This window comes from Ursus arctos, unplaced genomic scaffold, assembly GCF_023065955.2.
Source record: "Ursus arctos isolate Adak ecotype North America unplaced genomic scaffold, UrsArc2.0 scaffold_22, whole genome shotgun sequence".
Lineage (NCBI taxonomy): Eukaryota > Metazoa > Chordata > Mammalia > Carnivora > Ursidae > Ursus > Ursus arctos.
The window spans coordinates 16656556-16683134 of NW_026622897.1; the positions used below are offsets into that span (position 1 = coordinate 16656556).

Below are 26579 nucleotides of genomic sequence, written 5' to 3' on the forward strand. Positions count from 1 at the left end.
ATTTAGGATTTTGGTCAGTCTCTCAGTCTGAAGTAGCTTTGTTAGTGCTTTTTAAAAAATTTCCTTTTCTGCCTCAGAGCTTGTAGTGTGCTTCTTTCTGTCTGAGGAGACAGAACACTCCTCCAGCTCAAGATTTGTACAGCAGATAATGGAAAAAAGCAGTTTTATGATTTTTTTTTAATTAAAAAAATTTTTTTTTTTACAAAGCCCAGTGGCTCAGAACCCTTCTAAATAAAAAGGACGCACGTCCAGTTTTAGAAGCCATGTGTGAACTCTGGTTAGCACTTCTCAGAGATCCGTTCCATTTGTAATGTGTGGACCATTTCAGGGCAAAACTGCTTCCCAGTGAAGTCAGTATCCCAGCATAGTAGTTAAGGCCCTGGGAGAGGCTTATTCGCTGTGCCACTGTTAACAAGTATAATCTCAAGCTTCTAGAACCATCCTCGCTCTCTCTCCTCTTCCCTTGGCTGGGCATTCTGTTCTGCTTTCTGAGAGGAACCTTATGGGCTGCGGTCTGATCAGGGAGCTGGATAATGAGTCATGAGCGCATGGACAGTGGCCGGAGACCCCTTCGCGCTGTGTTCCTGTGGCTTGTAAGCCCCAGTGCTTTGATTAGCGTCTGGCAAGCCTGGCTTACCGTTTCCTGTCTGTTGAGGCTCCCTGGAGGATTTGGGGTGAATGCGTCAGTGAAGAGATAGCTGTGACTCTGTCATCAGCTCCGTGTGTTGTAGTCAGCATTCTGAACTCCCTGTGAGGGGTTATTGATCCGATCCGCATCTTGGCCTTCAACGTAAACCACAATCACGCTTAAGAAAAAAAAAAGAGAAGCCTCTTCATCTGTGAAAGGGAATGGAAGACTGATTTGTGTGATAATATGGGTGAACCTTGAAAATGTGATGCTGTGGGAGAGGAACCATATAAAAGGCCTGTTTCCATGTATATGAAGTACCCAGAATGGGCAAATCCATAGCAACTGAAAACTCGGTGGTGGTTGGCCAGGGCCTGGGGTGGGCAGGGGAAAGGGCGAATGACTGCCGGTGGGTACAGGGTTTCTTCTTGAGATGAGGAACACGTTCTGGAATGAGATCGTGATGCTGGTACAACACAACATTGGGAATGTGCTCAATGCCACCAAATCCTGTACTTTCCAACAGTTAAATTTTACTTTATTTACAATAAAAACATACCAAGAAAATATTGGCTTAGGTTCACAGCTGTTTATTTTCTCTTACTGTAGGTATTTTGCAAATGAGCCGTTCGCTGACTTCCACCGCGTGGAAGGGTTGCAAGGAGTCTACATTGCTACTCTGATTAACGGTTCTATGAATGAGGAGAACATGAGATCAGTCATCACCTTTGACAAAGGGGGTACCTGGGAGTTCCTTCAGGCTCCAGCCTTCACAGGATATGGAGAAAAAATCAACTGTGAGGTAGAGATGCTTTCACTTTGTTTGGGTTTTTCATACAAATTTTTACCTGTCGTGCTACCCTTGACGGTTCCCAAACTCAGCACCAGGGCACCTAAGGGTGCTGCAGGGAACTCCCAGGGGTGCTCTGGGATGTTTTAAATTTTTGAGGGAAACACAAGATACTTGATATTTATTGGTCATCATGGGAAGTACCATCTTGAGTTTAGTTCCTAGTTTCAACATGAGTTCATGCTGAACTTCTTTGGAAGGCATCCTGTCTTTGTGAAGCTGGATTTCCTAGCAGTTGAGGAGATGAAAATCAAGTGAGAAAATCAGGGTGGAACGGGAATTGACAGTGGTGGGATCTAATATGATTCTAAACTTTGAGAAGGTTCATGGCACCCAGCAGGTGCACACATCCCGTATTAAATAATTGTGGTTATTGAAGAGTGAAATACAAATTTTGTTTTCTCTCCTTCTCTTTTTCTGTGTGTGTGTATATATACACACACACACACACACACACATATATATCTACATGTGCACATATGCTATTATTTTGAACTGCTGCTAAGTTATTAGGACATGTCTACTTATTAAGTTGTTCTGTCTTAACCGTGTAAAACAATACATGTTGGTAGTTCTTCTGGCTTGAAGCTGTTATAAAAAATTTATGGGGATACTAAATGTGCTGCGAAGCAAGAAAGTTTGGGAAACTCTGATGTAAGTTTTTTATTTCTGTGGCAATATATATATTTTTTAATGTCTTCCCGAATGTAATTTAGGATTCTCCAATTTTCCCGATCTCTGGCTCCATCTGAAAAGCTGAGAATACTAAAATGTATTATTTGGCCTCAGTAAGTGTTCCCACTTGCCTCAGCCGCTCTGTTCCTATCCCTCAGAAGAACATTCTGTGAATTCAGTTCCTTGGTTTTATATGAGACCCCACACCTCCCTTTTTGCCTCACCTAAGGGATCTGGGGTATATAAGGTGGGTAGGCAGAAGGAACTCCGAAAAAATCAAGCAGTAGTAAATTTGGGGAAAACTGCAGCATTTAGTTAGACAATTACCTGATCTTTTGGATTTTTGAATTTTGTCTGTCCATGATGTGGACACTGGGAAAATGTTTTTTGGAGACTCTTGCTGTCCGTGACTTCTTGATTACTCTTCCCTATTTGTCAACAGGTGTTGCCTTAGTACAAGTCTGACTTGGGAAGAGGCAGGTTATAAGGAGATAAACACAAATACATAGGTGCCGCTTGATCCTGGAGTGGCTGTGAGATTTTTGGAAGCTGTGCATGAGCCTGTGTGGATGGGGGTGGCCTGCCTTTTTGGGTGTGAACTGTACAACGTCTGGTGAGCTTTTAGTTTCTACCTGTGATTTAACGTGGTGAAAGAACAGATTAGTTGGCAAATCTTTCTTTGAGACCCAACCTAATTTGCTCCAGTTTTCATTTGCGAAACTGCGATGCTAGCAAGATGGACATTTGCTAGAGAGAGCCTTCCACTATAAAAGTAAGGAAACGTAGCAAAACCAGGTCGGTTTTTACCTGTCACCTAAGCACACGGAGTTACCCTGTCTAGACCACCCGACGAGGCTGAGTCCCATTTGACAATCACATTCTGGGCCAGAGAATCAGGCATGACCACCCAGCAAACAGCGCTGTTTGCAGAACTCTTAAAATCCGAACGCAAGTGGCAGAGGCCGGTTTGAATGACTTGTGGACACAGCAGAGTTGGTGCTTTGTACAAACGCTGACTACTTTACAATCTGTTTTAATGTGGCTTCTTGGTGTTTCTGTCTCATACGGGGTACATCTGGGAGCTTATCAGTGAGACTTGACGACTTCTGACTCTTGGTTTTTCCTCTGACGGCATTGCTTACATCGTATTTGAAATAGATCTCTACGGACTTAAAAGATAAGTCCCACGACATCATTTCGTTTCTCTTTCGCGCCGAGTCACGTGAGAGTATCTGGGTAAAAGGAAGGAGGGATAGCTTTCCATCTGCTTGAGTGGACCCTGATTTCTGAGTGCTCTTCTCTGAGAGTCTCAGGAGGAATTTTTTGACTCGTATTTTTCTCTTTTCTGCAGCGAGAGGCATTTATGTGGTTCCGATAATCATATCCCCCCGGGAGGCCGTGGGGGACAGCTGGGCCTTGAGTCTGGGTTCCTTTGGGCCAGATTTCCTTTCTGTGTGTGTGTGGCCGCAGTCTGTACCCAGGCCGCAGCGTTTGGGGGGAGCTGGAGGGATCCTGCCACGTGCTGACAGTGTCTGGAACTTGTGTCCCGTAGCTCGCCCAGGGCTGCTCCCTCCACCTGGCCCAGCGGCTCAGTCAGCTGCTCAGCCTCCAGCTCCGGAGGATGCCCATCCTGTCCAAGGAGTCCGCGCCCGGGCTCATCATCGCCACTGGTAAGTCCGCGATGCTTGTCCCCCCGCTTCGGGGCTACGCTCTTCAGTTATGCGCAGCCGAGTGCGCGGTGACCACCGACCTCTGCCGTAACCACGGCTGTTTGTGGTTTTGAATTTAGTTCAGAATTTCTGGTTGGGCAAGGTGAGTATCTGACCTCTTCTTGAAATGAAAAGTAATGACTCCTCTTGCATCTTAGGTTCGGTGGGAAAGAACTTGGCAAGCAAGACGAACGTGTACATCTCTAGCAGTGCGGGAGCCCGGTGGCGAGAGGTCAGCTCCCCACCCCCCACCCCCGGCCCCCACCCTCCACCCCCAGCCCCCAGCCCGGGTTCTGGTTTGTCAGAGAACATGGTCGTGCCTCCCCATTTCAGGAACACGTGTGGCCTGTGTTGAGGCCAGTGGCGCCAAGTGTGGCTGTAAAATTAAAGAAAGGTACCCAAAGCCACACGTGAGCGTCAGCTGGACTGATTTTGTGTTCGCACCTTGTAACGTGGGCTCACGATGTTGCCAAAAATATTCCTTTGAATCAAAACCAGACCTTCTCTCTTCCCCCCCCACGACTGTAAATTTAACCGAATGCTCCAGGAGGACAAAGCAATGTCTCCTTGCTTCACTTCTTTAGCCCTAGAACCTCGCAGGGCCTGGCGTGGCGTGGCTGCCGTGTAACTGTTTGCAGAATCTGTCAGCAAATGACCGCGTGGTCGTACTGGTATCTGTGTGAAACTGGCCGTTCACTGTTGTGTCGTAATGAAATGGAAGTCAAGCCTCTCCTCAGGGGGCTGGGCCGGCCCTTCCATTTCACTCCGTGCCATGAAGGAAGACGGTTTTTGCCTTAAGCCTGCGGAGCTGCTTGGGTCCTTAGGCACTGCTGATACCAGTTCTGAGAGTGGAGCTAGTTCTGTGCTCCCTGAACGCTCATTAGGCCTTGGACCTTAGAGAACTGCCAAACTTGTTTAAAAAAAATGCTTTCATCAGCCTCCCATGACTTACGAAGGCCAAGGGAAGTACATCTGGTCTCATTCTGTGGGCGTTGCTTTTAGGGGTGCTCCGCTGCATGTGCGGGGAGCCACCTGGAGAACTCAGCAGATCACGGGAGAAGAATTTAATTGAGCACCTTTTGGAGGCGGAGTGTGATGTCAGGAAGGATGTGGTTCTCAGAAGAGCCAGCCAGCCTCATGGTGCTGCTTTTTTTTTTTTTTTTTTTTAAGGATTTTTAAGTTTATTTACTGGTCAGAGAGAGAGAGAGACAGAGCACAAGCAGGAGGAGTGGCAGGCAGAGGGAGAAGCAGGCTCTCCTCGGAGCAAGGAGCTTGATGCAGGGCTCCATTCCAGAACCCTGGGATCATGACCTGAGCCCAAGGCAGCCGCTTAACTGACGGAGCCACCCAGGTGCCCGTCATGGTGCTTCCTATTGGGAACGCAGTGCATACACATTTATATATAATATGTAATGTGTAAAGCATTAATAATACCCAACATTTGTTTGGCTCTGTGCAGTTGACAGAGACCTATCACATATCTTATCTCCTGTGAGGTAGGGCTTCCCGTCCCTCAGGCTGAGGGATCTGGGAGCCAGACATTATGTGTGTGCCTACATTAAGAACTGGCCAGTATGGTGGAGACCGTAATTACATATTCAGATGAAAGATGTTGTTAAGGCCCGGTAGTCAAAAAGGGTGAACAGTTTGGAGTTTGGGGGGCATCCTTGCTCTGCCCCCATGGGCAGGATTAAGCAGCTGCTTTTCTCTTCATTGGAGCCGGACATTCCTTTTGAAATTGGGTGTTCTCTCCTCAGCAGATAGGCGTGTGGTTTGTTTGGACCTTCTGATGTCGGTGTAATCTGGGATTTGAACATCTGCAAGTGATTTCCTTCTGGGGAGAAAGCAGGGTCTTGTTCCTCCGCCAGTGAAGTGGTATCGTCTGGCCGATACTGGGGCAGCTGTCCGTGCCTCCTGCCAGGCCTGCTTCACGCCTGCCAAGAAGCAGCCATTGCACAAGGGACCTTATTTTTGGAAAGAGCAGGGAGCTAAGTAGGGGAGGAGAAGGTCGAGACCGTGTCTGTGCGAGTGGGCGTGTGAGTCCCCTTGGGCAGCAGCGTTCACGTTGAGAGGGACAGCCTGCGGCGTGAGGGGCACAGGCAGGGGAAGGGTGAGGTAGGATGCGGTGGACAGAGGCTGTCTAGAAAATCAATGACTAGAATTCTGGTTCCCCTTCCGCTACTAATGAGTTGTGCAAATTCTCCGCTCCTGAGTTCCTTTTCTGCGCTTGTCTTCCTTAACAACTTTATGAGACACCTGCCTATTTAAAGTGTACAGCTTGATCGGAATTGGTCACCATCGCTACACCGTCACCAACACCACAATGAAGACAACAAGCATTTCCACCACTCCCAAAAGCCTCTTCGTTCCCCCTTGTAATCCATCCTTCTCTTTACCTCGTCTCTGCCAGATGATTAGCTAGCATTTTCTAGAATTTTATATAAATGGACTCATAATACACCATCTTTTTGCCGGGCCTCTGGCACTCATCATGGCTTTGAGGTTCATTTGTGCTGTTTCCTGTATCCGTGGTTCTCTTCCATTTTACTGTTGATTAGTATCCCCTTGTAGGGATATTCTGGACTTTGTTTATCCTTTTATCTGTTGATGGGCATTCCAGTTTTTGCTGATTGTAAGTATAGCTATTATAAATACTTAATTACGTGCTTTTTTTTTTTTTTTTTTAGATAGACATATATTTTTAATTCTTTTGGGTAGATACCTCAGAATGGAATGACTGGGCAGCTTGGTGGGTCTATGTTTCACTTTTTTTAAGGAATGACCAAATTGTTTTCCAAAGTGGATGTATCATTTTACATTTCTACCAGCGGTGTCTGAGAGTTCTAATAGCTTCAGGTCCACACCAACACTTGGTATGGCCAGTCCTTTTAATTTTAGACATTTTAATGAGCACACATGATAGCTCGTTACGGTTTTAATTGGCATTTCCTTGGTGACTAATGGTGTTGAGCTTCTTTTCATGTGCCCATTGGCCATTTAGAAATCATCTTGTGAAGTGTCTGTTCAAATCTTGTACTTATTTTATTTATTTATTTATTTATTTATTTATTTATTTATTTATTTATTTTTTAAAGATTTTATTTATTTATTTGACAGAGATAGAGACAGCCAGCGAGAGAGGGAACACAAGCAGGGGGAGTGGGAGAGGAAGAAGCAGGCTCATAGCGGAGGAGCCTGATGTGGGACTCGATCCCATAACACTGGGATCACACCCTGAGCTGAAGGCAGACGCTTAACCGCTGTGCCACCCAGGCGCCCCAAATCTTGTACTTATTTTAAAAAATTGAATTGTTTGCCTTCTTACTGAGCTGTAAGAGGTTTTTTGAAAAATGTATTCTGAAGTTAAGTCTTTTGTTTGATATATGTGTCATGAGTATTTTCCCTAGTCTGTGGCTTGCTTTTTAAAAATTTTGTTAATGGTGTCTTTCAAAGAGCAAATGTGGTAAATTTTGCGGAAGTCTGATTTATCAGGATTTTTCTTCTGTTTTATGCTCTTTGTTGTTCTAAGAAATGTTTGTCCCTCCCCAGATTGCAAAAATTTACCCCCAAGTTTCATAGTGTAAGGCTGTGGGTTAGGGTTATGATCCATTTTGAGTTCATTTTTATATCTGGTGTAATGGAAGGGTTGATACTCATTTTTCCATGTGGAGATGCAATGATCCAGCCCCACTTACTGCAAAAGACTTCTTTCCCCCCTTGAATTGACTGCGTGCCTGTTTGAAAATGAGTTGGCCATATATGCATGGATGTATTTCAGGACTTTCTGTTCTGCTGCATGCATCTGAATGTCTGTCTTTTCACCTGTACCAAACTGTCTTGATTATGGGAGACTTAACAGTAAGTGTTGGGATCAAGTAGGTAAGTCTCCCAACGTTGTTGTTGTTGTTCTTCTTTTTTTAAAGATTTACTTATTTATTTTAGAGGGAGGGAGAGCGAGAGCGAGCGAGTGGGGGAGAGGGGCAGAAAGAGAGGGAGAGAGAGTCCACGGAGACTCTGAACTAAGCCTAGAGCCCAACCTGGGGCTCGATCTCATGACCCTGAGGTCACGACCTGAGCTGAAACCAAGAGTCGTTTGCTTAACCGACGAGCCACCTAGGCGCCCCCTGAGTTTGTTCTTCTTAATAATTTCTTTGACTGTTCCAGATCCTTTGTGTATCCACAACATTTTAGAATCAGCTTGTCAATTTCTACAACACCTGCTGGGATTTTGACTGGGATTGCATTGAATTTTAGATGAATTTGGGGGAAATTGACATCTTAGCACTACTGAGTCTTCTGATCCACGAATGTAGTATATTTCTTCATTTCCTTTTAAATCTCACTGAGCGATGTGTTTTAGATTTCAGTGTGGAGGCCTTGTATCTATCTTTTGTTAGTTTTATTCCTAGGTATTTTTAAAATTTTTCAGTATTATTGTAAATGGAATTTTCTTTCAAGTTTACTTTCCAATTTTTGCTATAGTATGTAAGAATACAGTTGATTTTTACCTATTAACCTTGTATTCTGCAACTCTGCTAAAATAATTCAGTAATGTTTGTAGATTCTATGTAAAAGATCATGTCATCTGCAAATAGGGACCCGTTTTATTTCTTCCTTTCTGATCTTTATGTCTTTTCTTTCTTTCCCTCTCTTCCTTTTCTTCCCTTCCCTAATATGTAATAATATAGCACTATGTAATATGGTATATAATTTTTTAAAAACCCCTCTTTTCCTTTACTCTCAGAATACTTTTTTTTTTTTAAAGATTTTTATTTATTTATTTGACAGAGATAGAGACAGCCAGCGAGAGAGGGAACACAAGTAGGGGGAGTGGGAGAGGAAGAAGCAGGCTCATAGAGGAGGAGCCTGACGTGGGGCTCGATCCCAGAACGCCGGGATCACGCCCTGAGCCGAAGGCAGATGCTTTAACCGCTGTGCCACCCAGGCGCCCCTCAGAATACTTTTGATACCAAATGCTGGGGGAGGTTCCCCTCACAGTGAGCAATTCTCCAGTTCTCTGGACACCAACCGGATGTCCTGTATTTCAGTCATGACACTAGTAGCTAGCTGGAGTTAGCACAGACCGCACAGGTCAGGGGCTCAGTCTCATAAGACTGCCGCACCCCACACTTCACACACTCACTGCAAGTTCCAGGTTGTCACCCATACTTCTGACTATAAATAGGAGGTTCCCATGACCCCCTTCTTGGGTCCAGTAATTTGCTAGACTAGCGGCAGAACTCAGGGAGATATTTACTTACATCCACTGGTATATTATAAAGGATATTATAAAGGCTGCACCTGGGTGAAGGTCTGGAAGGATCCTGAGCATGGGAGCTTATGTCCCCATGGCATTGAGATGTGCTAACCTCCCAGCACGTGGATGTGTTCACCAACTTGGGAGCTCTTTGAATCTTGCAGTTTAGGGATTTTTTTTTTTTTTTCATGGAGGTTTCATCACAAAGGCATGATTGATTATTAGCTCCCTCTCCAGCCCCTGTCCTTTCCTCAGTGGAGAAGGCAGGGCTGGAAGTTTGAAGCTTCTAATCATGCTTTGTCTTTCTGGTGACCAGTCCCCGCACTGTCCAGGAGTCCACCAAGAGTTGCCTCATTACAACAGAAGACTCTCCTATCATGCTGGAAGTTCTCGGGGTTATAGGCGCTTCTGTGTAAGACCCATGTCACCCGATCAGTCAGGAGATTGCAAGGGTTTTAGGAGCTCTGACCAGGAGCTGGGAACAAAGACCAAAATACATATTTCTTCTCATAACATACCATCACGTAGGTAATACCGTATGTTACATTGATTGATTCTTTTTTTATTTTTTAAAATTATTTATTTATTTATTTATTTTTTAAAGATTTTATTTATTTATTTGACAGAGAGAGAGACAGCCAGCGAGAGAGGGAACACAAGTAGCGGGAGTGGGAGAGGAAGAAGCAGGCTCCCAGCGGAGCAGGGAGCCCAATGCAGGGCCCGATCCCAGGTCCCTGGGATCACGCCCTGAGCTGAAGGCAGACGCTTAACGACTGAGCCACCCAGGCGCCCCTACATTGATTGATTCTTGATGGTTATATGAACCTTGAATTACCGGGTCAAACCCTATTTAATTATGATATCATTATCCTTTCTACGCAAGGTTAGGTTTGAGTGGCTAAGTTTGTTAAAGATTTTTACATTATTCACGAGAGATATTGGTCTGGTTTGTTTTGTTTTGTTTTGGGGGGGGTGATGTCTTTTTCAAGTTTTGGTGTTAGGGTAGGGCTGGTGTCATTGAACAAGTTGAGCAGTGATTCCTCTTTTGTGTAAAAGTGGGGTGATTTTTCTTTCTTGAGTAACTCACCAGTGAGACTATCTGAACCTGGAGTCTTCTTTTTGGGAATGTTTTGGTTAGAAATTCAGTTTCTCTGGCAGATAGAGAACTGTTTAGATTTTCTACTACTTGTGTCAGTTTTGGTGAGTTTCATTGGAGTTATTGAATTTGTTGGCTTAGAATGACTCAAGGTATTTCCTTCTTTTTTTTTTTAACATCTGTAGGGTCTGTGGTGATTACCTGTTTTCATTCCTGATATTGAGGATTTGTGGGGTTTTTCCTGTTTTGCCTAATAGTTTAGTTAGTGGTTTGTCAATATTATTGATCTTTTCAAAGAACATGCTTTTGGCTCTGTCTGTTTCGTTTGTGTTCTATTTTGTTGATTTCTGCTCTTAAGTATTATCTTTTCCCTTTGTTATTTGGATTTAATTAGCTTTTCTTTTTGTAGCTTTTTTAAAGGTATAACTTCAGGTCATTGATTTTAGATGTTTTTTTTTTTTTTTTTTTTTTTTTCCGCTAACATAAGCATTTAAACCTGTGAAGTTTTCTTCTAAATACAGCTTTGGCTATTGTCACAAATTTAGAGATGTTGTACTTTTTGCCATTCAGTTCAGAATATTTCTTAATGTCCCTCTTTAAAGTTGAGATGTAATTCACATACCATAAAATTCACCACTTTAAAGTGTACAGTTTGGTGTTTTTTGCTATATTCCCAAGTGATGTGATGTGTAACCGTCACCACTTTCTTAATTCCAGAACATTTTTATTACTTCAGAATGTCCCTTTTGCTTTGTGTCTTTGGTAAGTTATTTAGAAAAGGGTTGTTTAGTTTTCAAATATTTGAAATTTCCCTAGATATCTTACTATGTTTGATTTCTAATTTAATTGCCTTGTAGTCCGAGAATATACTTTGTAGGGTTTTGAGCCCTTTACATTTATTGGGACTTGCTTTGGAATCCAGTATGCGGCCCATCTTGAATACATCATATGCATTAGGAAGGAATGTGTATTCTGCTGTTGTTGGATTTTAGTGTTAGTTATATGAAGGTGTTATTTATATGAAGGTGGTCGACATCCTGCTGTTCAGATCTTCTGTGTTCTTACTGATTTTTTTTTTTTGACTAGTTCTAGTAATTGCTAAGTGAACGGTGGTAAGATCCCCAACGACGTGGAATTGCCAAGTTTTTCTTTAAATCCTGTCAATTTTAGCTTTATGTATTTTGAGACTCTGTGATTCAGTACATGCACATTTTATAATGATCTTTTCTGTTCCTGCCCCTTTTATTGTTATGAAATATCCCTCTTTATCTATGGTGATAATCTTTGTCTTGAACTCTATTTTACCTAGTATTGAAATAATTGTTCCAAACTTTTTTCGTTTACTGTTTCAATAGTATATCTTTTACCATCTCTTTACTTTCTGCCCACCGGTGTCTATATTTGAACTGTTTCTTACAGGGAGCATATAGGAGGGTCTTGCTTTTTTATTCATTCTGCAAGGCTTTGCTTTTTAACGGAAATGCTTAGACCATTAACATTTAACATAATTACTGATATGGTTGGATTTATCCAAGATTTTATGTATGTGTGTATGATCTTTATTTTTTATTCCTCTGTTCTTCCTCTACTGACTTTTCTATATTATTTAGATGGTTTCGGTATTCTGCTTTTATTTAGGTATTATCTTTTGATTATATTTCTTTCAGTGGTTGCTCTAAGGATTACAACATGTGTAATCGTTCACGGTCTTTTTAAAATTAATATTGCTCTTAATAGAATGTTAACACTCCATATAAAATTTAGAAACCTTACATCCATGTAAGTCCCTTTACTCTCTCCCTAACCTTTCTGTTATTGCTGCCCTGTGTATCCCAGTGAAATACATTAAAAAACCTACAAGACAGTGTTTTTGCTTTTGTTTTGCTTTACATCATTATATCAGTTTTAAAGAATTTAAGGGGAAAGAAGCAATCTTTTATATTTACCCAGCTATTTCTTTTGCCCTTCTTTCATTCCTGAGACTCCCTGTGTCCCCCTGGAAAGTTTCCCTACAGCCTGATAGAATTCCTTAGCATTTTTTGTTGAGCAGATGTACTGTTAATGCATTTTCTTGGTTTTCCCTAATTTCTCTTTATTTTACCTTCATTCCTGGAAGATATGTTTGTTGGATATAGAATCCTGGTTTGATGGTGATTTTCTCTCAGAACTTTAAAGATGTGCGACAGTCGTCTTGCCTCTCTGGTTTGTGATGAGAAATCTACAGTCATTTCAGCCATCACCGTCCTGCACGCAATCCGTCATTTTGTTGAAAGGCTTCAAGATCTTTTTCCTTATCTTTGGTTTTCAGCAGTTTTGCTGTGATGTATCTAGGTGTGGTTTTGTTTGCGTTTATCCTGTTTGGGTCGGCTGATCTTGAGTCTATATCAATGTATGTCTTTCACCAAATTTGGGAAATTTTCAGCCGCTATTTCTTCAAAAAAAAAAAATTTTTTTTTTTTTTTCCCCTGCTCTGGTCCCTTTTTCCTATTCTTCTTGGACTCAAGTTACACACACTAGACCTTTCAGTATTATCCTCCCAGTCTTTGGGGCTTTTTTCCCCCTTTTTTTCTTTTGTGTGTGTGTTCTTTAGAATGGGTAATTTCTACTGTTCCATATTTATCACCAGGTTCACGAGTTCCTCTGTCATTTCCATTCTGTTTCTTGACCTCATTAGTGAATCTCTTACTTCACATGTTATATTTTTCTGTTCTAAAATTCTTCTCTTAAAAAGTAGCTTCCACTTCGCTGGGAAGAATTCTTGTCTTTTGTTCATTTCGGGTGTGTTTTCCTTTACCCCATGAGGCACAGTTATGATCATTATTTTCAAGTCTTTGGTAATTCCAGCATTTGAACTGTCTTGGGGTTGGTACCTGTTGATTGCCTTTTCCATTGAGAATTGGGCACGTTTTATTGACCTGTGTGTGTGTTGAGTAATTATGGGTTGTATCTGGGACATGTGAATGACATGCGTGGCATACAGTCTAGTGGAGGATGTGGATGTTTTTGTTATAGCGTGCAGTGAACCTGCTTAGATTCAGACCGTGGGTTCCTTCCTGCATTCCGAGGGTGGCAGGGCAAATCTCCATTGCGTTCGATAGACCTTCGCTGTGCTGATTTCAGTCTGTTCCACACATGTGTAGTTTAGGGGTTGGGGTGAGGCTTGTGGGAGTTCATACACACAGTTAGAGGATTGACTTGTTTGATACTCTCCCTTCTGTGAATTCATCCACATTCTCCCCAGCCTGCAGAGGCTTCGTTTCCTGATTCCATATGCAGAAACGGTTTCTGTTGACGGTGTAGCCATCCACCTGGGACTGAGGTGTTCCAGGACTGGGACTTTCCCTCGGAGGCAAAGCCATCCCAGGAAACCCCAACCTTGTGGTGGCTCCTCAGGCACAGGCCGCCTGACTTTCTTTCCTTTTCAGCATCCTTGGGCAGCTCTTTTTTACATTTCGTTTAACGTTTTTACTTGTAATTGGCAGGAAGGATGGACTGTCGTGGGTTTATACGATCATGGTAGAACTCAAACTCCAGGGGGTTAAATTGTAATCTCTGGTGGGTGAGAGTCAGAGATTGGGGCTGGACTCCTACCCCTGCTGTTTACGGTCAGCCACTTTATAATACGAACCTCGTTTCTTCATTTGGGGAAGAAAATGGGGCTATGAGAAGTTGCTGTCCCATCCCCACGGTTGTGTGGAGCACCTGAGGGAATGGATGTGAATGTGGGAACTGAAAAATTGTGTTCACGTGGTTGGCATCACTGCCATGTGCGTATGTTGTGTGTCTGGGCGTGTGTGTGCCCCTGGGGTGTGCATGGTTTCTGTCCAGTCACTCCAGGGCAGTGGCATCAGCACTGGCTTTTCCTCTTCAGGCACTTCCTGGACCTCACTACTATACTTGGGGAGATCATGGCGGCATCATCATGGCCATCGCCCAGGGCATGGAAACCAATGAGCTGAAGTAAGTGTCTCTGATGAAACTTGTTTTCTTAACATCACGCTGCTCTCCCAGAAATGTAAGTCTGTGAGTAGACGTGGATTGTCTCTCCATAGCCCTAGATCGTTGACAGCAAATCACTGTTGACCTCAGCATATTATTTAAACTTTCCTTATCTATAGAAGACGAGTAATACTCTGTCCTTCCTCTCTCAAGGGGCTATCACAAATGATCCAATTTTATTGATCTGGCAAAGTACAGCTCTATATAAATATAAATTGAGGATGACTAAAAAATTAACTAGAGACTTCAACATGTCTATCTTTGCTTTGTGTGTGACATGGAAGGAGTGATAAGAACAGTGAATAATAATAAATAATAATAATACCTGAGTAATAATTTCAGAATGTGTCCTACTTGGTAACCAATCGGCTTTTGCTGTTGACACATTTGTTTTGGGAATTCATACAAACAGACCTGGAAGGGACCTTTGGGGTTAACTGCTTCGTTTTACAAATGAGAAAATAGACTCAGCAAGGTAAAGTAACTTGTTAGTTTACTAACGTTTGTTAGTGACGTTAAATTACATTCTGTACTCTGCAAATGTATTGCTCTGAAAAGCAAAAATGTCAAGAGTCTGTAACCTCTGCTTGCTCAAGTCTGATGTTATCAGGACCAGTTCTTTGATTATTTTTGTCTGAGTTAGGGCCAAAGTTAATTTTGTTAACGGTAGGTCGGGGCAGACCGGCTCTCCCTTCTCCCCTTATTTGCGCTGAACTCATGAGATGTGTTCCTAAAGGAGGTGGGGAGGCCTCAGTGATCATCTTGTTTAATGCGAAGAAGAAAGCCTTCTCTTCCTTTGCTCCTTTTAGAAACAGGGCCAGCAGCAAGAGAAAGGTGGGCGGTTTGAAAAAAGAGATCCTAGCATCTGGTTTCTCCCGTGGTGAATTTGACCTGCGCCGAGTAGGCTGGCTTTGCGGAAGGAAGCAAACACGGGCATCTGGCTGCTCTTGGCCCTGCGTGCTGCTGGTCAGCTGCTGCTTTAGAGCCAAGAGTCGGAAGCAAGTCCTGTTTGTACACAGCACTGTATCCACATTCCCGTTGGTGTTTGCTCAGATGAGGACAGTCACCAAGCACTGTGCTTCCCACATCTCTACTGCCGTTTATTTATTTATTCATTAATTTATCAAATCCCATCTCACACGTTTAGCAAGCACACATTGTGCCGGGGAGTGCATATCTAAAGATAAAGAGGATCTCTCCCCTCCCTCGTCAGGATCCCATCCTCCAGGGGTAAGATACACAAGTAAACAGTGGGACGGTGGGGACTCGGCTGTGTGAGAACGACAGCAGGGGACACAGTTCGGCTTCCTGGGCAGCATACATGTCACTGTTACGAGGCAGTTCCGATCGTAGATCCATTTCTGAGGTTCCCTGTTCAACTTCTCTGCAGATAGCATTTGCATTCCAAGCCAGCTCCCCTGAAGTAGTTAGCATGATTCTAGTCCTCTGACACCATCTGTCGGTGCATATGTGCTCAGGGAACGCAGCGTCATTGCTGCGCTAGCTGGAGCAAAACACGACCGGGAAAATAAACCTGATGCCAGAAAAATCACTGTGCCCTCCCCAGACGCTTAAAAATGACTGCAGGGTTTGTGGACTTGAGGGATTATGGGCACTGTAGCCCCCTTTTATTTCTGCAGGTTATTTGGAGGTATCTCTGTGTATGGTTCAAATAAAGCATTTGCAAATGGGAGGATATGTTCCGGCCTCCTGTTGACAGATGCATGTGTCCCAAATATCAGTCAGAGCTTGGCCTAAATCTGTGTAGCCACCTGGCATTTACTCAGTAGGCTGCTCTCAGAGATTTTTTTTTGCTGCTTCTCCTGCTACTCTGCTTTTGACCTGTTGCTGTGTGCTATCAGCTTCATCAGAAGACAAGCAGGAAATAATACTGTAGTTAGTTCATAGCCTCAGACCACACCGGTGACTTACTGCGATAGCCGAGCATGAGTGGAGAAAGGATTTCTGTTGCTGGGGTGGGGCTTTGGGCCCCTTCAAGTCTGACTTCCCCGACCATGGTGATGTCTGTCCTGGAGTCTCATAGCATTTATTAGCGGGCTCATTAATTGGGCATCGATCACATATGGACTTCTTTCAGTAGTTTCCTTTTCATTATATGCCCGAATTCTGCAACTCATTAGCACGGCCTTTTGACCAGTATTTCTATTCTGTACAGGCTAGCAGGCACTTCGTAAATGTTTGATTGGTCAATAAATAGGTCATGCACACTTAGTCTTCCAAGATTGCTTATTTCTTTACTGATTTATAAAACCAGAAGGGGCATGGTAATGTGGCAGGTGCATGGCTCGGAAGGGACCACTCCCACCATCCTCTATGTAAATAAGAATTTCTGGAGCTCAAGTAGGGATGGGGGTCCCCCAGAGGCAGCAGGGCAGGCCCAATCCACCTTCCTCTGTTTTCTCATGAGGAAATGATGTGACTTGTCAGCAGGTAGGGCCCAAGCTGGAAGTTGAGCATATTTCTGTTAGACATCATCTCAGGTCAATGGCACAAACATTTGTTGAACACGGGCAATGAACCAGACATTGTTCTAGGTACCGAGCGTGCAAAGGTGAGTGAGGCATCCATCAGGGACTGCCCGTGCTCCCTGTGGCTCTGTTATGTTTCTGAGCCAGCTGGAGAGAGAGGCCAGGGGAAGGGCTTACTCTGACCCAGAGCCTTAGGGAAGAAAGCCATGCGGGGTAAAACATCAGGAACTCTCATAAGAGTTTTAGTGGGGACAGAGGTTGGAACATTGCTTAAAGTAGGAGTGAGGCTTTTGTTTTGTTTCGTTTCGGGTGTTGTTCTTCTACATTATTCATGTCTTTCGTTCCCTGATTAGCCCAGATAATGAAGAGTTGACTGTTATTCGTCTCAACTTCTGCCTTGACTCTCCACTGAGCCTGTTACCTTTGTTACTGCTAATTGAAATTGAGAGCAAGAAGTGGAACGCTTTGTTTTGCTCCTGTGTCTACATGTCTGAAATGAGTAAATAAGAACCCGTTCTGGGGATTCACATACTCGTTCAGTCAGCGCGCCGTCACGGTCAACCTGCTCAGGGGATACAGATTTTTCTTGTGCATAATCCCCGTGTCCTTCAGAGAAAGGGGCTGCTGTGTTCTTGAACTCTGATGAGGAAAAAAAAAAAAAAAGACCCCAATACAAGTTCGTGGGCTTGATCATGAAAGATAAGATCAATTTCCTTTTCCGTCTTGCTGGTTTACCTGCCAGCAAAATGCTGTCCTTGGTAGCTGCTAACAATATTTTGGCCTTGTCCAACAGCCTCTTTCCCTGCAGGAGAGTTCTGATTTCATAGGGCTTTCTCCTAGGAGTCCCTAACAGATTGTGCAAAGATTACACCCAGCAACTGTTTTTTCAGGACCTGAGTTCTGGAAGCAACCCCCTAGTTCGAGAATGTGGGAGGTGGCAGTTAACCTGCACGCTTGGTCGCAGTACCTAATGCCAGTGGTAGCACTTAGCAGTAGTAGAGACCCGCCCCCACCTGCTACATTTCCACCGTCACTTGGTTTCTTTGGCCTTTGGGTTACGGTGGAGTAGGTGTTACCACCTTTTAAACTGTTAAGAGACTGAGTGACGGGGTTGAAAAAATACAGTGCAGTTTATTTCATCTCCCTTAGCAAATGTTAATTAACGCCCTTTCTGTGTGCCAAGAAAGGTGCCAGGTGCCGGGGCAGAAAAGTGAGTAAGTGGGCTTGTTCCTGGCACATGGCAGTCTAGTAGGATATGCTTGCAAAATCAGGTCATGAAAACAGAGTAGAGTATAGGGTAGAGGGAGCCCAGGGGGCTGTGGGAGCACAGAATGGGGGCCAGGAGAAGCAAGGAGGGGAAAGAGGAAGCTTCCACAAGGTTGGAGTGTCACTTCGGCGTTAGAAAGACCTTGGGCAAAGAGGGTCCAGCATGAATCAACATGGAAGGTATAAGGCTTTAGTACTGATAGAATGCAGATTGCGGGGAGGGGGTGCTGAGACATCGGGGTTAGGTAGGTGTAGGTAGGGGCTGGGAGCTGGAGGACCATGCATGCTGCACTGGAGAGATCAGACTTGGCTTTTGAAGTGGTAGTGTCCCTTTAGGGTTTTCAGTAGGGGGATGATGTGGCTAGACATGGCATCACAGAAAGGGGGCCCTGGCAAGCTGAGGAGGATAAATGTAAAAGAAGCAAGACTGGAAGTGAGAACGGAAGCTAGGGGCTGGGGGGTGTAGGACTAAGCATTTTGGGAGCAGAGTCTACAGGACTGCTCTTGACTATCCTGGGGTGATGGGGTGTGCTGATCAGACCCCCCCTCGAGGAGCAGGGGAAGGGAGCGGGCCCTGAAGGGCCATTGGATGCATGTGGATTTGGACAAGTTGGACTGGATTGCTCTGGGCTGTGCTCAGGAGAGGTCCAGCAGGAATCTATGCATGTTCCATCTGCTCTGGCCTTCTGCCAGCCCCTGCACGCATTTTCTCTTGACGTCCGTGATGGAAGATCCTCCAGTCTTTGCTTGGACAGTTTGAGTGATGGGGAGTGGCCAGATCAGAAGCGGCTTTCCTTTCACTTTGGGACGGTTTGTTGATCATTTCTTCATTCTCTCACTCTGTTTATCCATTTATTCCTTTATGAATGAAAGTCCTCAAGTCAGAGAGAGCCCAAATTCTCCTCTCTCCGATTTCTAGTTAGTGGGCTTCGTTCTGCTCCCAGGACAGACGGACAGACGGACGGACGGACACACACACACACACACACACACACACACACACACACACAGGCTGTTTCCTCCTTCACCTGAACACCTTGCAGGTGTCTGAGCGCCCCCCATCCCTCCTACGTGTCTCCCATTCATGGCAAATGGCTCCACTTCCTTGCCTCCGAAGCCGTGGGATCCCGACTCTCCACCATCTGGGTGTCCTTTAGGCCCATCCCGCCATGTCAGTGCTTTAACATGTGGGGCCCAGGCCTGACCCCAGCAGCTGACCCCAGCGTACAGGGATTAACATCGACATGGCTCGGCTCTTCTCAGTTCCTGCTAGTGAAACACCCAAGACTGGTTTTATACTTCTGACAGCCTCCCTGATGTTTTAGCTTCTACCAAATTATTTTTTAAAAATTGAGGTATCCATTTACACCCCATGAGATGCTCAGATTGTAAATACACCACTTCATCAGTTCTGGAGGGTGCGTGTCAAGATGCAGAGAATTACCATCACCCCAGAAAATACATACCCCTTTCCTGCCAATACCACCATGCCTGCCCCACCCCAGTTAGAGGCAACTGATGGTCTGATGACTTTTTTAGCACTGTAGGTTAGCTCTGCCTATTCCAGAATTTCCTGTGTTTGTATTTGGCTTCTTGTACTCAGCATATTTTTGAGATTCTATCTCTGCTGTGACTTATATCAGTAGCTTAAGTTCAGTTTAACTACAAAAGTTCAGTTTAACTACATAGAGATCCTTTTTTTCTTATGAATTTTATTAAAGACCAGATTTTCTCCATCCTGTATCTGAGCCGGTAGGTTTTTGAAACAACATGTGGAACTTTATTCTCATTTTTCCTTTTCCTTTTGATGTAATAAAAGTGTTTTGAACACTGTTTTGGCATTAATTGCATTATTGGTACAATTAGCCTTGTCTGGTTTGCAGATCTGATAGATTGACCTTCCATGTTGTTATTCATATCCTGGGCTAAGGCGTTGAGCTGTGCGGGAACCAGAGGTCTCATTTTGGGTTCAAGTCACACCATATGTCAGCAATCAGCACACTTGGGATTTGTTTCACCAGCAGTGAGTTTTATCTAGCTGTGTGGTCCACAAAGATCCTTATGAAAAAAGAATGTTTTGTATTATCACCCTCTTCTTCCAATCAAGGATTCCACGAGAAATGGAAAACAGGATTTGTTTGGTGTGACTTGTGTGTGAAACCATGTGAGTCCCAGCCCTGACTGACTGCCTTCTGTTCTAAGATCCATCAGATCAGCTGTTACCCTTCTTGAAACCATTTTTTCTTCTTCAGGGAAATAAAGCTAATTCTTCCTCCTCTGGGCTTCGAGAGATCTGGGTCTGTTCTCCATGATTCTTTCAGAGATTATTAGAAGGAAGTCTGCAATCATATTTTTAAGCTTCCCATTCCCTAGAATGTGGTCTCTTTTGTGCTTATTTTCTTTTAATGTCCCTGTTTTTTTTTTCCTGCCTTGTCCAGTTCAAAGATCATTCTTCTTGATAAAGCTACAACCAAAATAGAAATTGAGTGGTTCTGCTCTTTTTTCCCCCCTATTGTTACTATTTATAACGTTGACCATCAGAAGGATGATCCTTTCTAGTTCTTCATAGAATTTTTTTGCCAGTTCTTTGTAGAATTTACCAGGCATCCAACCCACCATCCCACTGACCCATTAATCTACCACTTCTTTTTATAACTTGACTCACTTTGAATTTAAGTTTTTTGGCCACTGTTCCTACAGATCACTTGCTGTAAGAATTACAGCTAGAATTAACTAGCAGATTACTGCTGCTCTTGACTTTTTTGCCTTTGGTTATAAGACTCTTTTCTCATCATGAACATGCTACCTAAAAATCTGAGTTCATCAAGGACCTTTCTGGATGCCAGCCACACAGTAGGGTCTTCAGTTCAGTATCTGTCAACACTTCCCTTACGTAGTGCATCTGTGGTTGTATTTATGTTATGATACATTTATTCTATTAAATGACCTTCTCATCCCCTTGAGAGTTTTTGACCACGGGGTTTATATCTGTATTTTTATCTGGTTGTTTTGAATCCTCCATTCCTAAAGGTTGGGGCTCTGTATGGTCTTTCATGATTGTAGGAGCACAGAGATGACTTGGGTTTGTTTTCTAGCCAAGGTTCTTGTCATTTTCACGTCATCAAAACAGGTCCTTCTCTAGGGATCAGAACTTGGTCCAGAGTAGATGATCCCCCAAACTGTTGCAGTGGTAATGTGCCTTGCCCCTTCCCCGAAAATCTGAAAAAGCATCATTTTCTAAATGCACAGTTTATTCTCGAATACATGCCTGTGCTTGGCCATGCACCTGCTTCTTGGTCTCATTCAAGCATCCTCACAGAGTCCTCTGGGAACCTCTCAAATTGGATGCTTCATTTCCTAAGGTTATCTGGGGTTCGAGGAGCTCTTAAATAGAATTAACTAAGAAATGTGCAAATAGATGGACTTCCAGCATTATCACAGAGCAGATGGATAGCTCCCATCCTGTCTGGATGATGGACCAACGCTGCTGGTTCATTTTGCTTTAAAAGTGGTACCCAGCCCTTAGCTCATCACACTGGTATAAGGCAAGTGAACTAGTTCACTTAACCCCAGATCTGTTTCAAAATTAGCTTCAACCAAAAGTGTTTCAACCAGAGGAGAATTTGTCCTGTTTGGGAGATCTGTGGAGGAGTCATTTAGTCCTCCCTGACATTCATTATTTATATTGCCTTGTAGACCCCCCCCCCCCGCTTTTTGAACCCACAGCCTCTTGCAGAATTATCCACTTTAGTAATCTCAATTAGGGAGGAAGCGTTTGGATTGCATGATGTTGTGAAAGATTTATGTCAAGGATGAGGTGGCTGAGGGAATCAAACTAAAATCTCAAAAATATGGGAAAGGTGAAAGAAAGAAGTTTTGTGTGTCATTAGGACTTCAGACAGACCCTAGAGCTCCGTGGTACTAAAGGAAGCTTTCACTGAGTGTTTTCTCAGGCTGAGGATGTCGCCAGTGTACTGGGTGATGAAGCAAGTGTTAGGCAGATTTTCCCCTTCTCCCCCTCTTCCCCTTCAATGCAAAAGATAATTTAACATCAGCACAATTATTTCAGTGCTGATTTTTTCAAGAGCTTGCTTTCTTGCTCTGAGGTAGACCTCCTTGGAGAGTTTTCTCTGCACATATTTTTTCCTCCAACTTAAAAATCTGTCAGACCACAGGGAAAGGTGGAAGAATTGTATAAAGAACAGTCACATAAGTTCACTCTGAACCAGCAGCTGTTAGCATTCTGCCAGTTTGCTTCACTTCTGTCATTTGTTCCTCCTGTCTGCCTGTCTTTCCATCTGCGTGTCCTTCTTTGCTGAGTCATTGGAAAGAAAGTTGCAGCCATCATGCCCCTTCATAGCTAAATACCGAAAACATGTATCTCCAATAAATAAGGGTATTTTCCTATGCAATCAGAATGCCATTATCACACCTAAAAAAATTCATAGGTACTCAGTGTCCCTTATACCTTATATTTATATGCTGACAGTTGCCTCCCCCAACCCAGTGCAGGATTCAGACAAGATTTACACATTGCATGTGGTCGTTAACACCTCCTTAGTCTCTTTGTAACAAGCCTTCTGCCTTCTTTTGTTGGTTTGTTAAGTTTTTCATGGCCTCACTTTTGCTTTAGAAGAATCCAGACCAGTTGCCATGTAGAACGTCGCCCATGCTGGATTTGTCTGGTTGTACAGAATAGCACAGAGATGATGTGGTATTCATAGTGCTTTACCCAGGAGGCCTGTAATGTCAGATTGTCCCATTGTTCGTGGTGCTAAGTCTGGTGACGGCTGTGACTGGTCCACTGTAGGATTGCATTTCCCCATTTGTAGTGAATGATTCATCTGTGGGGTGGTAGTTTTCGACCATGTGAACACCCTGGTCCCCAGCATTCTTTAACCCAGTGGTTTTAGCATCCAGTGATCATGTTGCCTGGTTCGTTATCAGAGCGTGGGTGATGGGATGGTGATTTTTCTCATGCTGTCATCGTTTTCAACATATATCAGGTAGCATTGTAATATAAGAAAAACATGTCCCTACTTCCCTTCTCTGTCCCTTTTAGGATCATTCAGAGACCCTTGCCCTATTTTTATTTAGTGTACAATCTGTTACCACCATTTTTCTTTTTATGTTCAAATTTTCCCAAACTGACCAGCTAGAGCTCTATCGAGCTGGCTGCTGTGGCCTTTTGCACCGATCGCATTAGTCCCTGAGCAGTTCCTTGCTTTCCAGCACAACCTTGAATGTTCCCTGCTTCAGCCATTTCTCCAAGGAGTCCTGGCTCCCCTCCCTAGTGAATGTTATCTGGAAACCAAGCCTTTGCCCTAGAGACTTTAACCACAAGGATCCTCTTCCTCGTCTTTGGACAGATACAGCACCAACGAAGGGGAGACCTGGAAAACGTTCATCTTCTCCGAGAAGCCAGTGTTTGTGTACGGGCTCCTCACGGAACCTGGCGAGAAGAGCACCATCTTCACCATCTTTGGCTCCAACAAGGAGAATGTCCACAACTGGCTGATCCTCCAGGTCAATGCCACGGATGCCTTGGGTAAGCCGCTGCCTCCTTCGCCCTTTCCGTGGAAACATTTACAGGCCAGATCAGCTGAGGTCCTCTGTACCGCGCAGTCTGTAGCCGTGGAAGAAGGTGCGCACGCGCAGAGTCGGTAGCCCTGGAAGGAGGTGCGCACGTGTGCAGTGAGTGACTGGGATGTGCAGAGACAGTTACTCAGGCTGTTCTTGGGAGGACCTTGTGTTCGTGTGTGTCCTCAGTCCCTGCGCAGTCACCGGCACGCAGTAGGCTTAGGTATACGTGTGTTCAGTGTGTGAGTAAATGAAAACCATTCTTCTCAATCGGTGGTTCCGGTTTGACAGATTGAGTGAGTGAGTCCTGTGTGAATGGCTGTGTACCCGATGATGCATGGTCCTCCCAGCTGTCTAGGATCTCCTCTGCGTCCACCAGGGTAGGCACAGGATATGCAAGTAAACAGGGAGAGGTGTGACTCCGCATCTTCCTTCCTCCCCCACCCCCCCTGCAGCCCTGCTCTTTCCTCCTCCTGCCTGGACTCACATCCTTCCCCCTGACCGAAATGTCCCCTCTGCTACCCATGCAGTTTCTCCTGGTTGAAATCCTTTCCCTGTTTCAGGATCCAGTGTACTTGGCGGCTAATATTCCCACCAGAAGACCTCTCCCCTCTTCTCTGTGTCCAGAGCATAAGCGTACTCCTCACGCCCTGAGTTCTGTATTTGTGTCTGTCACCCTGTTTGTATCATTCCCCATCAACCAGATTATAAGGTCTTTGGAAATAAGAACCTGTCCCATGCAAGTGTATTTTGCACCCACCGAACAGCCTGAGAGCCTTACAGTCAGGGTTTAATAAGTACTTGCTGATCGAAATGGCAATGAGTTGATAGCTGTTCATCAGTTTCAGGCAGCATGTAATCCGATTGAAGAAACATCTGTAAAGCAGACGTACAGTACCAGTGTACACATAGGTACACTTTGGAATTCCTGTAGAAACCATTCTACTTAAATTCCAAGTGAATGTGGTAGAGGAGCGATCATCCAGGCTGTTTACCATTTCTCAGCCTCCTTCCATGAAGATTCGGTACCTTCCAAGTAGTGACAGTGAATTGTCTATTGCTCTCAAGCCATTGCTTCCAGGCGTGCCCACCCTGCCTCCTCCCCTCCCCTCCCTAGGAAGCAGGCAGGAAACCATACTCCTGAAGGACACTATCTGTCTATCCAGGATCCAGCCTCACCCTAACTCCCTGGGAGAAAAAGCCCCTCTGATACCTACTTCTGGAGCGAACTGCAGAGTCTGTTAAAATATTTCAGAAGTTTCGATGGTGCTAGAGTTGGCTTGCTTCTTCCCAGCTTTCTCAGACGAGCATCTGTTTCGGGAGGTACCATGTCCATTGGCACGGGTGCCTCCCGGCATCAGAGCAAGCTGATCAGAGGCTTGGGGTAGCTCCAGCTGTCCGTGTGCCTGCTGAGCCGAGCAGGACTGCCTGACGCGGGTGCTCGGGCGGGGGGGCTGGGGGGCTGGGGAGAACGGGAAAGCCTGCCCTCTAGGGTCTCCCTCAAATGCTTCCTGCTGCATTTCCTTTTCCCCAGGGGTTCCCTGCACAGAGAACGACTACAAGCTGTGGTCACCATCTGATGAGCGGGGCAACGAGTGTTTGCTAGGACACAAGACCGTTTTCAAACGGAGGACTCCCCACGCCACGTGCTTTAATGGAGAAGACTTTGACAGGCCAGTGGTCGTGTCCAACTGCTCCTGCACCCGAGAGGACTATGAATGGTTGGTTCTTCTTCGATGCCCGGGGGCTGGGTTGTGTCTTCCTCAGCCAGCAATGTGGCACATAAGACTAGGACACAGTCCCTTCTCCTGAGGAAAAGAAGGGAAATCATAGGCAGTCAGTATGTATTAAGCATTTTTTTATGTGCTAGGCACTTTCTACCTAGTTTATTCCTTTTTGTTCTTACAGCTATGAAATGAGGGAGAGGTCACACCTTAGGGAACCTGCAGTAGTTGATTTAGGAGGCGATTATCCTGGCATTTATTTCTACAAGGGCAGCTTCAAGATTCCATTGTAGGTCACTCCTTTTTCTTAAGAGCCCTATTCTACAGAAATAGGGGAGGTCAGTACATACATATTTGTATATTCCTCCGTCCTGAAGCAAAGTACCCAAGGCACGGCTGGGAAAGGGGGAAGCAGAAGAAGCCACAGATGCACAAATAACGTGGCCAGAGAGGGAAAGCTGCACGCACCTTGGAGAAGGAATGGGTGCTTTTATTGTGGTTATCGGCAGGAAGGAGGAGGCTGATGTGCTGCCGGCAAATCAGGAAGTTTCGGGGGCTGCACTGTTTGAGATGGACCTTAAGGAAGGACCTGGATCCGTGGACAGGAGCACTCAGAGGTGGCCGCCATGGGGAGGGGCGGAGGCGGGGAAGTCCTCGGCAGTTTGGCTTGGATGCCTTGGAGGTGTAAAGTGAGGTCAGCGAGTGGAGCTGAGGCCGTTCCGGGAGGGTGGAGACAAAAAGCGTACCGGCCTTATTCTGTAAGCGGGAGGGGGTCTTTGAAGGCTTTTGAGGAGAGTCCATGATCACAACGGAGCTTAGCTTTAGAAGAGGATTCTAGCCTGAAAGCACATAGGGTCTCGGAGCCCCGAGGCAGTCCTTTGAGTCTGTAATCCAGCACGAAATCACCCCAGGCGAGGCGAGGCCATCAGTCGAGCACGGGTATCAAACTAAGCGCATACCTCATTTCTCAGTAGTTGCAGAGGCACAAAAAATCTAAAGTTTGCTTTGGGAAGCCACACTTATCTTGACGAAAGCCAGAAGCCTCTGATATGTTCTAGTCCAGAGGTTGGACCAGGGCCACGGAGTAAATGCTTTACGCTTTGCAGGCCCTACGGTCTCTGTTGGCAGCCCTGCAACTGCTCGTGGTAGCACGGAAGCAGCCGTAGGTGGCCAATGGGGGCATGGCTGTGGCCCCATAGAGCTTTCTTTACAAGAACAGGTAACCAGGTGTGGCCCGCTCCTGCCCTAGACCAGTGCTTCTGAAACCTGCGTGTCCATGGGCATCACCTGGGATCTGGTGAAAATG

The 26579-nt window shown here is 44.9% G+C and overlaps 1 protein-coding gene across 3 annotated transcripts in view; it reads left to right on the forward strand.

The window, feature by feature from the left end:
• The window catches only part of SORL1 (sortilin related receptor 1), a 170483-nt gene that overhangs the window by 68258 nt on the left and 75646 nt on the right, over positions 1-26579 (forward strand). For all 3 annotated transcript variants that reach the window (XM_057316611.1, XM_026505541.4, XM_044386576.3), the window contains 6 exons: positions 1238-1430; positions 3706-3823; positions 4021-4094; positions 14087-14175; positions 23339-23517; positions 25084-25270. In XM_057316611.1, the coding sequence (XP_057172594.1) occupies positions 1238-1430; positions 3706-3823; positions 4021-4094; positions 14087-14175; positions 23339-23517; positions 25084-25270 (840 nt within the window). The remainder of the gene's footprint in view (positions 1-1237; positions 1431-3705; positions 3824-4020; positions 4095-14086; positions 14176-23338; positions 23518-25083; positions 25271-26579) is intronic.